This window comes from Leucoraja erinacea, chromosome 4, assembly GCF_028641065.1.
Source record: "Leucoraja erinacea ecotype New England chromosome 4, Leri_hhj_1, whole genome shotgun sequence".
Lineage (NCBI taxonomy): Eukaryota > Metazoa > Chordata > Chondrichthyes > Rajiformes > Rajidae > Leucoraja > Leucoraja erinaceus.
The window spans coordinates 84,053,817-84,071,957 of NC_073380.1; the positions used below are offsets into that span (position 1 = coordinate 84,053,817).

The 18,141-nt window shown below is 40.5% G+C and overlaps 1 protein-coding gene across 1 annotated transcript in view; it reads right to left on the bottom strand.

Annotated features, from left to right (window-relative positions):
* Positions 1-3,752: 3,752 nt before the first annotated feature.
* snrka (SNF related kinase a) overlaps positions 3,753-18,141 on the bottom strand; it is a 35,052-nt gene continuing 20,663 nt past the window's right edge. Inside the window, exons 3-6 of the mRNA XM_055634696.1 lie at positions 15,256-15,397; positions 14,475-14,687; positions 9,823-9,954; positions 3,753-6,749 (exon numbers count right to left, since the gene is read on the bottom strand). Of these exons, the coding sequence (XP_055490671.1) occupies positions 5,570-6,749; positions 9,823-9,954; positions 14,475-14,687; positions 15,256-15,397 (1,667 nt within the window). The 3' untranslated portion in view covers positions 3,753-5,569. The remainder of the gene's footprint in view (positions 6,750-9,822; positions 9,955-14,474; positions 14,688-15,255; positions 15,398-18,141) is intronic.

The window sequence follows — 18,141 nt, forward strand, 5'->3', positions numbered from 1 at the left end:
TCACCAGGATCTGAGGAGACAGATGGACCTTCTTCAGTCTCCTCAGGAAGAAGAGACGCTGATGAGCCGCCTTGATCAGAGTAGAGGTATTGTGGGTCCAAGAGAGGTCATCGGAGATGTTGACTCCCAGGAACCTGAAGCTAGAAACACGTTCCACCTCCGTCCCGTTAATGTGGATGGGGGTGTGCGTGCCGCCTCTGGACTTCCTGAAGTCTACAATGAGCTCCTTGGTCTTCTTGGAGTTAAGGGCCAGGTTGTTGTCAGCGCACCATGATGCTAAGTGCTGGACCTCCTCCCTGTAGGCCAGCTCATCGTTGTTGCTGATGAGGCCAATCACCGTTGTATCATCTGCATACTTGATGATGGTGTTAGTACCATGTACAGGTGTGCAGTCATAGGTGAAGAGGGAGTAAGGGGGCTCAGCACACAGCCCTGAGGAACGGCGGTGTTCAGGGTGAGGGTTGAAGAGGTGTGCTCGTCTAACCTCACAGACTGGGGTCTGTTGGTTAGAAAGTCCAGTATCCAGTTGCAGAGGGAGGGGTCGATGCCCAGGTTACCGAGTTTGGTGATCAGGCATGATGTTGTGGAAATTACAGAGACATGGCTGCAAGAGGGCCAGGGCTGGGAACTGAATATTCAACGGTATACCTCCTATTGAAAAGACAGACAGGTGGGCAGAGGGGGTGGGGTAGCTCTGTTGGTGAGGAATGGAATTCAGTATTGCAAACAGGAGATGTGGAGTCAGTATGGATAGTACTAAGGAATTGTAAGGGTAAAAAGAACCTAATGGAACTTATCTACAGGCCCCCAAACAGTAGCCTGGACATAGGGCGCAAGTTGAATCGAGTTAAAATTGGCATGTAGTAAAGGTAATGGTTATGGGAGACTTCAACATGCAGGTTGAAATCAGGTTGGTAATGGACCCCAAGGAAGGGGATTTGTGGAGTGCTTCCGTGATGGATTCTTAGAGCAGCTTGTATTGGAGTCTACCAGGAAGAGGGCAATTCTGGATTTAGTGTTGTGTAATGACCGGATTTGATAAGGAAACAATGTTAAGGAGCCATTAGGAGGTAGTGACCATAATATGGTAAGTTTTAATCTACAATTTGAGAGGGAGAAGGGTAAATTGGAGGTGTCAGTGTTACAGTTGAACAAAGGGGACTATGGAGCCATGAGGGAGGAGCTGGCCACAGTTGACTGGAAAGATACCCTAGCAGGGATGACAGTGGAATAATAATGGCAGCTATTTCTGTGAATAATACAGAAGGTGCAGGATCAGTTCATTCCAAAGAGGAAGAAAGATTCCAAGGGGAGTAAGGGGTGACCGTGGCTGACAAGGGACGTCAGGGCCAGTATAAAAATAAAAGAGAAGTACAATTGTAGCAAAGATGAGTGGGAACTAAGAGGATTGGGTAATGTTTAAAGAGCAACAGAAGATAACTAAAAAGGCAATACAAGGAGAAAAGATGAGGTACAAAGGTAAGCTGGCCAAGAATATAAAGGAGGATAGTAAAAGCTAGTTCAGAAGTGGAAACTAAGTTACTTACCCAAAGAAAAAAAATGGATACAAAAAAAGGTTAAAATGGGAAGCGGTGATAACATTTCATATTCAGCTGGGCCAAAGGGACTCATGCATGGTTACAAGCTTTAGAGGACACATGGCTTGCAGGTCTTTACTTTCTTAACTCTACCAAATGACAACAGCTTTTAACCTAATGTACAGATTAGAAACTTGTAAGTAAAATGGAACAGAAGAGCTAATGTTCTACATGAATAATGTGCCATCAATTCAACGTCTTTAGATCATTCAGTTATACAATTAGAGCTTAGCATCGATCATCTCCCATTCATGCTGACTAGTTGTATCATGTGCTGGTTCCACTGCAGTTATTTTGGTGAAGATCCCAGTCTCAAACTTTCAGTTTTTAATCACCAGTAAGACGACAAAAGATATCGAGGCTTGCACCAGCAACATTAATGAAAATCTAACACTATTGGAGAAGATAAATGCAGTTTAGTCTTAAATGGATGTGGTGGAGATTTAGGGTGCGAATTCCAAAACTTGGGGCAGGGTAGTTGAAGACGTTCTAGATGTCTATGGAGGCCTGATAAATGATTCTTTAATGCCATTGATCTTGTAGTTAAAAACTAAAAAAAGGTGGTATGTGGAATAGAAGCCAGGAAACAGTTTTTAATTAAGCATGACATTTTTAAATTGCCAGGTTCAGTACAAACTCAAAGGCTGATAGGATGAAATTTGGATACAATTATCAGGGTTTTGGGTGAACTGAAGGTTTCATTTATTGAAACAGCAAATAAGATTGAGCATGCTCATGTCTGCCTCAGCAGAATCTGTAGGTGAAATATACAATCTTTACATTATTGTAAGCATCACAGTTTCCTGAAGGATTGATTTGAATGTCTTGCAAAAATAGTGTGTTGAGTCTCCATTTAAAATACCATTTTTGGTACATAAAACTTTGACATGTTTCTCCTGCTGGATCAGCTCATTAAGGGTATTCAGCAGTGAGGACAGATCGTCCAAAACAGCCATGGTGTACTGATATCTAATAACACCATACCCCCTTCTGGCAATATGATTTCAGGAACAGGTAGGAGAGATATAATGTGCAGAGGTTGCTTTTTAAAGTTCCTAGTTTATTTGTGGTAATGCCATTTTGAGTTTAGAAGACTAATGGCACAGGGGAGCTGTGCAGATCACTCTAATGCAGACCCGAGATTGCAGCTACTGGCATCCTTGAGCAAAAAACAAACTGCTGGAGGAACTCAATAGGTCATGCAGCGGTTGAAGGAAAAATGACAGACAATGGTTTGGATTTTGTTCAGATTACTCTAATGGTTATATAATTGTCTAAATAATTTCCACAATTTCCTTTCTTTAAACTGCCACTACCTCCTGCCAGAAAAGTGGGGATGTTTTCATAAATACCAGGGTAGCAACAGGGAAGGAACTAGTCTGTGACTTTTTATGATGAGACAGAGTCGAGGAAGGAGATAGTTTAAGCAATCTCAGCAAAACAAGAGTTCACGAGGCAGGGTGGTCTGCATCAATGGTGCTAAAGTAGAGATGGTCGGGAGTGTACGTAGGAGCAAATAAAACTCTCAATTTGCATCATAAGTTGGTTTGGCAATTCATCGGTCTAGGATCGCAAGAAATTGCATAGAGTTGTGGATGCAGCCCAGTCTATCTCGCAAAAACAATCTCCCCACTGACTCCACCTACAATTCATGCTGCCTTTGGAAAGCAACAAACATAATCAAGGACTGCTCATAACCCGATCATTTCCCATTATACCCTCTCCCATTGGGCTGACGGTACAAAAGCTTGAACACCACACTCGGGGACAGCTGCTTCCCCTATCAGGCTGTTGAACTGACCTCTTGTATACTAGGGATGAATTCCCAATCTCTAATCTATCATCTTGTTGCAGCCCTTGTACTTTTATTCCACCACAATGTAATACTATATTATACACTGTTTACTTTGCTCTTTGTACTACCAGCTGTATTTGTGTATGCTTTGATTGTACTTGCATATGCCTGAATAGAGTACAAAACAAAGGTTTTCACTATCTCAGAACCCATGATTATAATTAAACAATACCAATTGTTATCAGAGAGATAACGATAACCTTAAACTATCAAGTAAATATGGTAGTTTAAGGTTTTGTTGCCATCTACACATGTAATGAGTCAATCCCAAAATGAGCTCAGTTTTCTTTCTACTTCAATTAATTTAACATATTTAATGGTTTGAAAGTTACAACTGACTAGAAATCAGCCACTATTTTATTACACATGAAATTACCATTTTGAAGACAGGTTGGCCATGGGATGCCACATTTTCAGACTGTTACATTATTTGGTCCAATAACATTCATAAGTAGTGGTTACTCTTTTCTTTCATTGCACCAAACGATGCCGCACAACATACAATACATTACCGGTCATTCACTTGAGACAACTAGAATATATAGAATACAGACAGTTAAACAGTGGGCGTTTCCACCGACATTAATCTAGTTCAATCTGACAACTGTACACCACTGTAATTCTCCAGTACTGTGTATACACAAATTTACAGTTCTTGTACAAATACACAAGGTAGGAGTTCTAAAAGGTGCCATCACAAGGCTATACATAAAATATAAACAAAACTATTTACAATAATCCAAAAACAACTGCATCTACACAATTGCTATGAATTCCGTACACTATTTGTTATTTCCCACAATGAAAATCAAATCATTAAAAACTGGAATGCCAATATACTTTAAGAGCAACTTGAAATACCCCAACCCACCCAATTTCTCCTGCAGCATTTAATTTGGAACATACATATACTGCCAAATAACTGGATGGAAAGCGATTGCCAGTGCTATTCAGATCTATATTTCAAGGAAGCTTTTCAATATTAGAGAGGATAAATACTCCCTATTGACAAAAGCATAGCTGATTTACCTATGGAATAGGAAAGGTTTAAACATTTTCATAAACTACAGTTTAATAGAAACCATTCACAAACCATTTTTAATAAAAGACAAGTTCCCATTATAGATCAACATTGAAAATCTCTCCTAATCTGAAGCATTCTCTGCATCAGTGGAGGACCCTTCAATTACAAGAAGAGAGCAGGTAGTATTTCAAATCTCACACTGCAGGTCAGAAGCAGAAGTACTTCACATTTTGATCATAGCTACTCTTAACATTGTCCATCCAACAAAAGCATCTTATTGGCCTGCAAAGGACAATGCAATTTTGCTTTATTTCCAATCACTACACCATGGCCTATCCCACAGAACTGACAGAACAAATATATCCAAACATATATACAGATGAAGAGACAAGCTAGCCTAAGTGCAGTGCTTTCTCACTAAAGGGGCAACATTGTGTCATGGACACTAATAACCAGAAAACGTAGTTCAACCCAACCCTGTCCAATGATAGCACCTTGCTCAAGTTTGCCTTATCCTGAGTTTAAGTCAATATAGACTAACCCGCCCTAAAGTGAGCGCTCTGCAATCTTTCAACAAATTAAGACTCTCCATTATTTATTTTAGAGAGCATTTCACCAGGCTTGGAATATTGAAATGTTTTCACAAGAGCTGCAATATTTCATTTATTGCTTTGGTTCTTTTATGTCACGTACACTAGAGTATGTAATAAAACCTAATACTCTTTGATCAAATGGTTTAAACCATATAGATGTACTCTATCCTTTCATGTGCAACACAAAGAGCTACAAAGTGAACAATTTACTTAACTGCATTTAGCTCCATTAACAACATACAGCCTAAAGGCTGATGCTAAACTCCCAAGAAATTAAAAATCTGCCCCAGTTTTTTTTTCTTGTTGGAAAATTAAAGCAGCAGCGAGCAGCATGCACAAAGACCATGCATTGTCAAGATATTGAGCAAACCAATTCAAACATTGCAATAAATAATTCTGGAAGTCCATTTAGAAAGCTCAAGACTAAAATAATTTCACTTTGCTAAGAAAGTCAAAGTGTAACCAGCAAGAATAACAGTTAAATCAAGTTTAAATATATTTAAATAACTTGACAGCAGCTGGTTTGACTGGAGGAAAACAGCCCATCCTTAGGATTCCGTTGAATGTTCACAGAAAGAGTTTTCTCACAAAGAGGTAGCTGTAGAACATTATTCTTCAAGTTCATGTTGTTCTCTTTTGACATTTCAAGCACATTCAGCAGATCAGCCATTTGGTCAGAATAGGACTTGCTATTGGTCAAGGGAGAAGTTCGTTCTATAACATTGCTCGAGGTGATGCACATTTTCCAGGTTGATTTCTCATGAGTCCCAGATGCTGGTTCAATAATGTATCTACTACTGATACCTCCCTGTAATTGGGAACTAAGACATAGGCTCATCAGTTTCAGGCTCTCTACCAAATCCTCTGCCGCTTTGGGTGACTGGGAAGAATGTCCTTGGGTTGCACAATTGCGAGTTCTTGTTCCCGTGTTGTTGGTGCTCCCACTGGGATCATTGGAAGGGCTACTACCACCTTTATTGCCTTCACTTGGGCTGCTCTTGTCAACACCAGCATTCCCATCACTTGATTTACCTTGCCCGCTTCCATCTCCTCCACTCCCTGGAGGCCCTTCGCTGCTATCGCGGCGGTGCCAGGAGTAAGTGAACCCACTGTCTTTGTCAAGAAGCCGGCGACTTTCCGAATCATCATCACTGGTTTCTGAACTGCTGCAACTTGATCCACGGCCTTGACTTTTCCGTTTATGGTACCGTTTATTCACAGTACTTGGCGAAGCTATGTTCATCTTTAATCGACTAAGCTTGGGTGGTAGGTTATCATCCATGTCAAAATCATCATCAGACTCTCCTTCCTCAAATATTTGATTAAGAACAGGGGCACTCTTCCTGGTGGTAAGCCGGTTTGTTATGGAAGGTTTACGTCGCAAAACCACTGGAGTGGGAAGAGGAATTACACTTCTATCATCCTCATCATCCTCTTCATCCTCTTCCACTCTGAATAGACACGTCCTATTGTTTGCAGCAGGCTTTCCAGTTGTTCCAATTGTTGATGATTCTTCTTTCTTCACTGGCTCACCAGCTTTCATTCGGTGCCCATTAATGGTGGACTCCACAGTGCGGGCTGAGGAACAGACTCCAGTAATTGACACAGGATGGATAATGGGTGATGATGTGATGTCTTCAATATCTTTGGCCACTTCATTTGTTGTAGGCCAGGACTGCCTAATTTCAAAAACAAAGAAAAAAAGGGAAACAAAATCTTCAGTCACTTTCTTTAATTTCCTATAAGGTTTTATGGTAATAAATGTAAAATTGGATTTATTAGTTAAAAGTTATTTAATACAGAATTCATGCCAACAGAATGTTTATTGTTAAACATCCAAGAATTAAACAAACATTATTAAACAAACAAGAGTGCTTATTTCTTACAGTAAATCTATCAGCATTTTTATTTGTGCTAAAACTCAATGTTATGCAGGTAATAAAGAAAACATGAAGAACTGAATAACTACTTAAACAATCCCCAAATTCAAAGGGACACTTAATGTTGGTATTCATGGTACCAATACACCTACTGAGACACAACAGTTGAAAATACCTTGAGGTCTCTTCCATAGTCATCGTGTTTATCCAGTTCAGAAAGATCAAAATTTAGGTGGCAAATAATCAAAAGCTCCCAGCCCGATAATGCTATTTATAAAATTGTAACAACCAGTCTCTTTATATGATTAATCTAGGTGCGACTAATGCACCCACAAATGGAGAGGAAACACTCTACATAATCTGGTGCGATGAGATTACCATTTAAAATGTTGATAAATGACTGGAACCGATGACAATTATGATACTGTTGTCTCAGTTTCAGTGAACAGTGTGAAGGTCATTGATATAAAGGAGTCATTCTTGAAGTGAGATTTTCACAAATACAAGTCATGGAAAAAGCTACAAGCTAAATCGGAAGGCGCAATAAGATGTGGCTATGGCTTGCACCGAATAAATTAAAACATAAATATGAAAATATGATCATGCATTTACAAGACTTAAAGTCATCTTTCAGCCTAAAGTAATGCAAGACTGAATCAAGACACAATGATATAGATTATTGAAATTTAGAGAATCTCATTATCAAATTAAATTGGGAAAGCTCAGAAACAAAACTTGCAGAGAAAAAGGTTCACCAGAATCTGGTCCTATGGTCTTGTAGTTCTAGAATTCAACCAGTTTTTTGTTCTTCCAGTCCGAGCCTGTCAATCTTTACCACAAACCTTTCTGGTCTCTGAAGTATACTCTACAGCATTCCATATTTAACAGTTCCATTCATTTATCCCTTCCATGTTATATCTTCTGAAAGGTTGTAAATCTGTGATCTTCACAGATGCAAACCAAGTTCTACTGTGAAAACTGCCTGTCGAAATTAGATTGATTGGGGGCCTTTGATAAACCCTCAATGTGCAAACCCCTGGGTTCACAATGCATGCACTGCATGTTATAAGAATGTCTCCAATATCAAAATAAGGATCCCATGCATTTAGCCAAGGAAGACCCACAACTACAAATACATGCATTACTACTCCATCCAACTGTTGTACATAGATACTAACATAACCAAGTTTTTCTTTGTGCTCCAGCATATTATTGGCTTGATCTCAGGGTCAAACCTCAAAGGCCTTTTCTATTCAGTGGAAAACACAGACAGCCAGGGTAAAGATGCATCTTTCGGATGCTGGGGACACCAAAACATCCTCCAAATCAAACATGTAGCACCAGCACCAACATGAAAAAACCCAATCTAATGCAATTTGGGCCTTTCTGCCTTTGGTGCAACAGAACACCTGTCCAGTCCCACCACACAACAAACCAAAACAGACAAGTAAGGACACCTGAAACCATCCGGGGGAATATAACAAATAAGACCACTTTAGATCCCAAACGTTGACACCAAAAGCAAAAGTATGTTTAAAACAAGCTGTGGCATTTTTAATGATGCCTTGCACAACCTTGTAATTGTCTAAAGTTTATATGCATAGGATGAGGCGATCCTGTTCACTTCTATATTGATCTTTGCATGAGCAATAAATCTTGAAGGTCCAAATTAATTTGTTAACATTCCTACTCTTCCGAAACTGTCCTGACATAGATGACATCCTGTGAATAAATCCGAACCTATGTTAAATTTAAAACAGCATTTCTGAAAAAAATACATTATGTCCCAGTCAACCTAGATTACTTGCTTAAAACATGCCTTTGGGCATGGAGTCACAAATTATGGAGTTAGAAAGCAATCTCCAAGCTAAATGGACATTGAACCAGACTCTGCATCACCAATCCACATGCAACCACCCTAGGAAATCTTAAATCAGTCCATGTACTCTGCCTTCAAGCAATGTATTCAAAATGCTCATCACCAAGCTCCATCTAGATTTTAAAAGATACACGAGTTAGATGTATACATTTATTTCTTAAATTTTGATTTAATTTAATCCAAGATTTAAGCGCTTTATATACCAGGGTAGCGGTAGAGCTACTGCCTTACAGCGCCAGCGACCCAGGTTCAAACCTGATCATGGATGCTTGTCTCTACAGAGTTTGCACGTTCTCCCCGTGACCTGCATGGATTTTCTCCGAGATCTTCGGTTTCCTCCAACACTCCAAAGACGTACTGGTTTGTAGGTTAATTGGCTTGGTGTAAATGTAAAAATCGTTTCTAGTATGTGTAGGGTTGGGTTTATGTGCGGGGATCACTGGTCGGAGCGGACTCAGTGGTTCGCTCATGGAGCAGGGTGATAAGCACTCACGGAGAAAAGGACTCCTCAGGTGAAAACTAACTACTCAACTTTCCTTCCCCCTGAACCTATAGTAGAAGGTACATTTAGCTCTTTGCAAAGAAGCTCCTTCGTCTAGACTGGAAGAAAAATGCTGTTTCAAACACCTCTGCATAACATGTGTAAGAAAGAAATGCAGATGCTGGTTTAAATTCAGTCCTTCTCTCCAGAGATGCTGCCTGTCCCGCTGAGTTACTCCAGCTTTTTGTGTCTACCTCTGCATAACATTTAGGTATCCTAGAAGTAAGTGTTTCAGACTCCAAAACAGACACCTCTCTAATGTTACTACGTGTATGTGCATATGCACGTCCCACGCCACAGAAAATGACTACGTGTATGTGCATATGCACGTCCCACGCCACAGAAAATGACAGATCTAGAAACAAGGAATTTATATTTACATTAAAAATACACTTTGCCTCAAAGTTCAAAATATATATGTTAACCAACAAGTGCAGCCCACGTATCTGTACCTGAACTGAGCTTTGATGTGGCTTGGACTGGAAGAACGGGCGACTTCTTTCTCCTGTTTCTCCTTTAAGGTCCTTTCAGCCAGCAAAAAGTAAGTGGCAGTGATGTGATTGTATTTATTACTTTCCAGTGACCTAAAAGAACAAACAACTATTTAGAATAAGAAACGTTTTCAGCATATCCTTTGAGAAACCCCTACAACACAAGTGACCACATTTCAAAAGTAGTTAAACACCCATGTTTTACTTAAGAGTTTTTGGATGTTCCGAATATAAATAGATTTTATAGAAATTAATGTCCATTATCTTACAAATAAATTTGAGGTAGGTTGCAAAAGACTTATTTATTTAAAATTCCTTCTCACAAATAAAAATAACTATATCAAATATAGTTTGATATAGGCACACTGTGGTCTGCAGGTAGAGAAGTCTCATACGTCAGCAACCTGGGTTTGGATCGGACAATGAGGAGGCCTTTGGGTAAGACAAGCATCGAGGCATGCTACCCCCTCCGGAGCATCATTCTGGCCAATATTAGTCACACGAACAAGATAGAAGACATGAGAGCCTGTTGTGTACTCTGTTGCAGAAACATGACTCACCCCCAATTCTCTGCACATGGGCACATCAGCCCAAGGATTTTTCCATCCACCACATTGACTGGACCACGGAGTCAAGAAAAGAAAGAGGCAGCGGCATCTGCTTCTTATTGAACACTTCATGGTGTTTGGCATTGTCAATCATGTCCCATTCCTGCTCCTCCTGCCTTGAATGTCTGATGGTCAAGTGCTAACCATTCTACCTTCTCAGGGAGTTCTCCACTCTCATCCTGACCACAGTCTACATTTCTACTCAGGCAGACATCAAGCTGGCAGTTGAAGAATTGGGTACCGTGATCAACGGGCACAAATTAACCTATTCCAGTGCCTTACACTTCAGCCACGCTAGCTTGAAAATGTATCTGCCAAACTACCATTAACACATAACCGAAACACTCAACCATTGCTGTACCACCATCAGGAATGCCTATTCCTCCATCCCTCGCCTGTATTTTGGAAAATTTGACAACCTACTGAGCTCCTTCCAGCCTGCAGACAGAGACAGAAGAGCACAGCATTGGTGAAGAGGACTACAAAGAGCTAGTCAAGGAGACGGGAGGAGTGGTTTCAGGACTGCTTTGAGGACAGGGCCATGATCAACTCATCAACAATCTAAATAAACATGCCACAGTCGTCATTTCATAAAGAAATGTCTGGACGAGTATGTACCTACAAAAATATTCCTAGTTTTCCCCAACCGTAAGTCCTGGAGGAACCAGGAGACTCAATGGGCTAATTCTGTGTGTCTAAGACTGGCAATCCATCAGACAAGAAATCCAAGTATGAATTCCTGACGATGGTTAATCGATAATTGTGAGCTAATCTGGAATCACAGACGGATGCTCAACAGCTATAGCAGGTCTTCCACACCATCACCTCCTACAAGGTTAAACTAAGTAGCACAAGTGGTAATGACATATCTCTTCCAGATGAGTTGAACACCTTCCATGCATACTTTGGAAGGGAAAACAATGCCACACCTATGTGAGTTCCCAGAGCCCCTGCCAACTCCACGACCTCAGTCGCGGAGGCCGATGTTAGAGAATCCTTCAAAATGGTGAATTTACGAAAAGCGTCCAGAGAGCTAGAGTCCTGTACAGATCAAATGGTATCAGGAAATCGTTAACTGCTCAGTGGTGTGCTCGGAGGTTCTCAGCCACTACAAAAGGCATCGGTGCCAAAGAAAATCTTGGAAACCTTTTCAAATTCCTGGATGTTAACATCTCAGATGACATGCCCTGGGCCCAGCACAGAGATGCAATCGCAAAGAAGGCTCACCAGCACCTCCACTTTCCTGGAGGTTTAGAGAGATTTCGTGTCTCAGAATACTCAAACAAACTTTGAAAGATATAGTATAGAATGAATCCTGACTGGATGCATCATGGCCTGGTTAGGCAATTCCAATGCACAGGAATGCAAAAAGCTTCAGAAAGTGGTGCACTCAGCACTGCCTATTACGGGCGCCAACCTCCCCTCCATTGAAAACACCTCTGTGGGGCTTGAATGAGTCTTCTATCAACAAGGATTCCCACTTTTTGGACCATGCCCTCTTCTCATAGCTACAAGAAGGCAGGAAGTTCAGAAGCCTTAAATCCCATACCACCTGGTTCAGAAACAACTACTTTCATACAACTTCCAGGTTCCTGAAGCAACTTAGACAACCGTAACTTTATCTCGACAACGGAACATTAGGGCCCACTTATGCATTACTATATATCAGTTTTTGTTTCTTAATTATGTATTTTGCACTATGGTCTTGTTTATTTTGCACAGACGTCTTTCCTTTACTATGATATGTTCAATTTATGTGTCATTTATGTATAATATATTCTTGGATTTATCTGGAGTCTATATGCCTGTGATGTTGTTGCAAAATTTAATTGTATCTGTACCCCACTATACTTGTTAATATAACAATAAACATGAACCAAAACCTTCAGTGCTCTGTGTGGAATTTGGCTGCTATCCCTATGATTGCATGCGTATCCTTCTAGGTAAAATTATGATAGACAAAGATAGGGTAGACATTCAGAACCTTCCCCCCCCCTCCCCCGAGGTGGAAATGTTAAGACAAGAGAGCATAGCTTTAAGGTGAGAGGGGTAAAGTTCAACGGTCAGGTGTGAGGCATGGTTTTCTTCCCTTTACACAGAATGGTGGGGGCCTGAAACGCATCGGCAGGAGTGATGGTGGAGGCAGATACAATAGTGACATTTAAAAAGGTTTTAAATATGTACATGGATGTGCGGAGAATGTGGGGACATGGATCACATGCAGGCAGAGGAGGTAAGTTTATACTGGCATCAAGATCAGCATAGACACTGTGGGCCAAAACAAGTTTGTGCTGCATTGTTCTATGTTCAATATTGTACTGCAGTTTCCTACCACATCCCAATGACATACTGATTATAATATTAATGGTTGACAGTAAATCAACACTAGTTTAAGTGAATAGTGGGAAAATCAGCGGAAGTGTTAATGAACAAGTGAGAGAGGGTAGGTTAGAGCCAGAGCCAGCTTAGCCTTTGGGGGAACATGGCCACCTTCTAAATCAGAAGAAAATGTGGAAATCAACTGATGGCACACTGAGTCACATCTTTGTCAAAGTTAATGTATTTTCACCATAGCGTCACAGCATCTTGATTTTCTAGATACATTTGACAGTAACATATAAATAAAACATTTGCCATTAACAAAGCTAAATATTAAAAAATAATCAGAAATATAGAAGATTTGGCATCTGGTTCACTCTTTAGTCCAGTGTTGGTCCATTAAGCCAGTGTGCTGATTGAGTGTGTTGGTAAGTTGACATGTTCCTGCCTTCAGGTCAAAAGTGGCCAATATCAAGTGCCGAGAGTTCCCTTCTCAAAACTGAGGACAATTAGCCATTTGGAACATAATGCTACAGAATCTTGCAAAAAGTTTGAGATGCATATTGTGTTTTTGTACAAACATGCATCTGTCCACAACTTTAATATTTTTGATATTGCATTTTGTTACAAATGTGATCTAAAGAGTCAGTGGTCTTAAAATGGGGAGGCTTTGGAAATGGTGCAGTAGAGGTTTACTAGAATACTGCCTGGATTAGGGGAGATATAAGGAGAGAATGGACAAACTTGGATAGTTTCCCCGAAAACACGAGAGATTGAGGAAAGACCTGATAGCGGTATGTAAAATTATACAAAGGGTAGACAGTCAGAACATTTTCGTCCAGGGTGGAAATGTCAAAGGCTAGATGGCATAGCTTTAAGGTAAGAGGACCAAAGTTTAAGGAGATGTGTGGAGTGTTTTTTTTTTAGGCAAAGGGTGAAGAGTGCCTGAAACACACTGCCAAAGGTGGCCGTAGAAGCGAATACAATAGTAGCATTTAAGAGATTTTTAAACTGGTACATAGATGCAAAGAAAGGAGAGATATGGATATTGTGCAAGCTAGAAGAGATTAGTTTATCACGGTATCATATTCTGCACTGACATTGTGGGCCGAAGTGGCCTGTTCCTGTGCTGTATTTTTTGATTTTCTATTAATTGCATAATACTTTACACATTAGGTACTCGAGCATAATGCACTGAGCATTATTAATTATTATTCAATGACATTTCAATATTTCCAATTGCACATGTGAAACCAGATTGCAATTTTTGAAAGTCATTGAAGTTACCAACTCCATCCAGAACATCAACAAACTGATGTATTAACCCTATATATCTATGGATGCTGCCTAATCCGAGTATTTTCAGCATTTTTTGTTTTATTCTAATGACTATTTTAATTTCTATCCACCTTTGAAGATCGGCAATTATATTTTATGAGTAGAGTGGTAACGTTTTTAACATGTTATCCTGAAATGCAAATATATTTGGTGGTGATGAGGTTTCAATACTTAAATGTTTAACTCCTTTAAAAGTTTAGTATCTATTAATATATTTTATACTTTAAGTAAATAGTATTTCAAGAAATGTATACTTCAAGTAAATAGTATTTTCATAATACACTTTGGAAAAAAAAGCCAGTATTGATAATTACTTGCTTCTTGTGTGGAGGGTTCCACTATACCTACTCAATTATAGTTTCCCGATCTGCAATATCACCAAGCACCATGCGCTGGATGATGCCATTGTGCTCTTCATCAGATAGATTCTTGTAAGAGACAAGAGGTACATTGCACTTCGTTGCAGGTGAAGGATCAATTCCTAGCAGCCAGCGGTGATTCTCAATCTCCTCCAGTGAGGCTCTTCGTTTTGGATCTCTCTGCAGCATGCGATTGATAAGACTGATGGAAATAACATTAAAAAAATCATTTAACTTGTGGCCGTTTAAACGATTTGGAATCACTGCCTTCAGTGATTGAGAGAAGAGGACATCTAAACTATTGTTTTGGCCTTAAATGAAACTAGATTTCAGAAGTTCAAGAAAATCTGTGTTCAATGTTCTATTCATTACCATTCCTGAGAGACTTACTTTACTGTATTAAATGAATATGTGTGCCCAAACCTGCCGTGATCATAAGACATAGGAGCAGAATTAGACCATTCAACCCATCTGGTCTGCTCCACCATTCAATTAAGGCTGATCTATTTTACCCCTCTCAACCCCATTTTTTGCCTTCTCACTTTGACTAATCAAGAAGTGAGCCAACATTTATATATAAATGAAAAATAATATCTAAGGATATCTATTGACATCATGTCGTATTTATTTTAAATTATTGCTTTGTAATCTCCTTGTCATGTTGCACAGATGTGTTGCAGATGTTTTAAATGTAGAATCTTATTTTACATTATTTAGAATTAGTAAAGATTTACAAAATAGTATTCATAAAAACAATACCAATGACTTACTCCTTGCATTCTTTGGAGACATGGGCTGGCACTGTATACTTGCAGTCCATAATCATGGTGAGAGTCTCACTGTCATTTGCCTCTTGAAATGGAGGCTGGCCACATACCAACATGAAGAGAATAACACCCAGGCTCCAGATATCTGTAAAAATAGAGCACAAAAACTCTAAACTGTAAACCTACATATATAAAAACACATCCATGTCTAAATTTGATATAATTTTTTTCATAGAATTTTGCACTTGGATTTGTATAATATTTGCCTAAATACACATTCCAGAATACTTAATTACATTATTATTCCATAGATACATAGACAATAGGTGCAGGAGGAGGCCATTTGGCCCTTCGAGCCAGCACTGCCATTCAATGTGATCATGGCTGCTCATCCACAATCAGTACCCCGTTCCTGCCTTCTCCACAAATCCCTTGATTCTAAACATTGCAAACTTTACTTAGCAGTAAAAGGGACCATTCATTTCCTCTTAAAATAAATCCACAATGTTTAAATTAGTTGTCTTCATATATATGTATATTATAAACTGTGTGTGTGTGTGTGCGTGTGTGTGTGCGTGTGATGTGTGTGTGTTATTTTGCATGTGAAACGTATCTCCTCGAAAACCAGACGCAAAATGCTGAGATTTTTACCATTTCGGTAAGGATTTAACTTATGAGTTTAGAAATCCACTCCTTGGTCAATTATTTCCCCAGATTTTGAATAAAACTGATCACAAAACTCAATTTTTTTCAATTTAAACAGCGCTCACCAGCTGCTGACGTCACAATGCCCACATGCCGACCAATCCAGGCCCACCCGCCTCCAGGCGCCATCCCCCCGCCGCAGTGGATTAAAGCCCCGCGCCCAGCCCAAGTACGGTCGCGCCAAGCCTCCCGCAGCTGGACTCCCACACCCACCTGCCCCCCCATCTCAAAATGCTCTGCAGATCGGGAGGTCACAGCCGGTCACCGGTTTGAACATGGCAGCGGCAGTTATTGTCACGCGGGGCATTACTCCCATTACTCTGGGAAACCTGAAATTCCTCCGTTGACAGCAGGAACATGGGGAATCATCACGCGAGAGCTGCCGAGGCTCTCCACGCCACCGGAGGTTGGCCCCGTCAGAGCCGCCCGCTCACCGAGTTCAGGTCCGCCCTCTCCATCTCTCTCTCCCCATCCTCCTTCCCTCTCCCCGCTCCCTCTCTGCAAACCCAAAGTGCTGCAGTCGCACCTCTCGCAAGTCCTTTAATAAAAACCTTGCGACCCCCCTCTCTCTCCTCCTCTCTCTCTCTCCCGCCCTCTCTTTCTGCCTCTCTCTGTCTCTCTCTCTCTCTCTCGCCCTCTCTCTCTCCCCCCCCCCCCCCCCCCTGTCCCCCTACAGTACAGAGACAACGAAATGCATTTAGCATCCCCCTCCCTTGAAGAGCGCCTACATAGCAAACGATTTGAATAAATAAAATAATAATAAGTGTAAAAGGAGCAAATTAATAATATTAATATGGCAGTAACCGAGGTACGTTGTTTAGTAGAGTGACAGGGGGGGGGGGTAGAAGCTGTTCCTGTGACCTGCTGGTTCGGCAATGTCGCATGAGACCCCCCCCCCCCCCCCTCCTCCCGCATGGTAGGGGGGTAGACCCAACATGGTCTGCACTTGGTCTAGTTAAAGTTAAAAATTAGACAATTAGTTCAGAATATCTGTTCCCTCTACTTCAGAAGCAGATCTGTGATACAATTGGACTACTTCTATTTTGTTCCGGGTTCATTCAACATTTCAATTTTTCTCTGGCTACAGAAGAGGTGTCTATGACTGGAGGACAGAAAATATGCCATTATTCTAATAAGGGTAGCAATGATAAAGCAGCAACCACAACTGGTGTCTAACGTCAGAAGAACATAAATTACTGGAAGATATTATGAGCAACACTTGGAAAGGCAGAAAAGGAATGCCCAGGACGTTGATGAGACTTCTTAAAAAGTGAGTAGAGGTATTGTGGGTCCAAGAGAGGTCATCGGAGATGTTGACTCCCAGGAACCTGAAGCTAGAAACACGTTCCACCTCCGTCCCGTTAATGTGGATGGGGGTGTGCGTGCCGCCTCTGTAAACCCCTTGGTTCAGGAACAGCTTCTTCCCAACAACCAAAGGGCTCGTGAACATGACAAACACTATCTAAACTACGAACTGTTTTGGTTGCACCAAGGGTTTTGGGCTTTTATATTGCACTAATATTGTTCATTTTTAATTTATTGAACTTTCTTTTGTTTACTGTGTTATCTATGAGTTTTGTGTTTACAGACCTGTTACGCTGCCGCAAGTAAGAATTTCATTTCCCCCCATTTTCGGTACACAGGACAAATAAACGCACTTGACTTGATTCTTGAGGAATTATCAAAGATAGCATGGCTTTGTAAAGGGAATATCATGTATGACTAATTTAATCAAATTTTATGGCAGGTAGATGAGGATAGTAATTTGTCATTAGTACATTAGTATGGTTTTGAAAAAGAAAAATCACACATAGGTGACTGGGCTAAAAGTTAGAGCCATGGGATCCAGGGCTATTTCACTAGTGCAATCTAAAAATGACTTGGAGATTTTAGAAGACGGCGATTGATGGTATACTGCAATGATTGATGTGGAGTTCCTTGCTGTTTGCTATCTACCTGAATGAGATAGATATGAAGGTAGGTACGAATAGCAGGTGGCACAACAAATTAGTAGTGTTTTCAATAACGAGGATGATGCCCTCGGCTTCAGAATAATCTTAAGAATTGGTAAAATAGACGATCAATGGCAGAAGGAATTCAATTCTGCGAAATGCAGTATGACGTATTTTAGAAGAGCGTTAGTTACTGCCTGGTACTGTACAATAATGCAAGGATGTAAGGAAC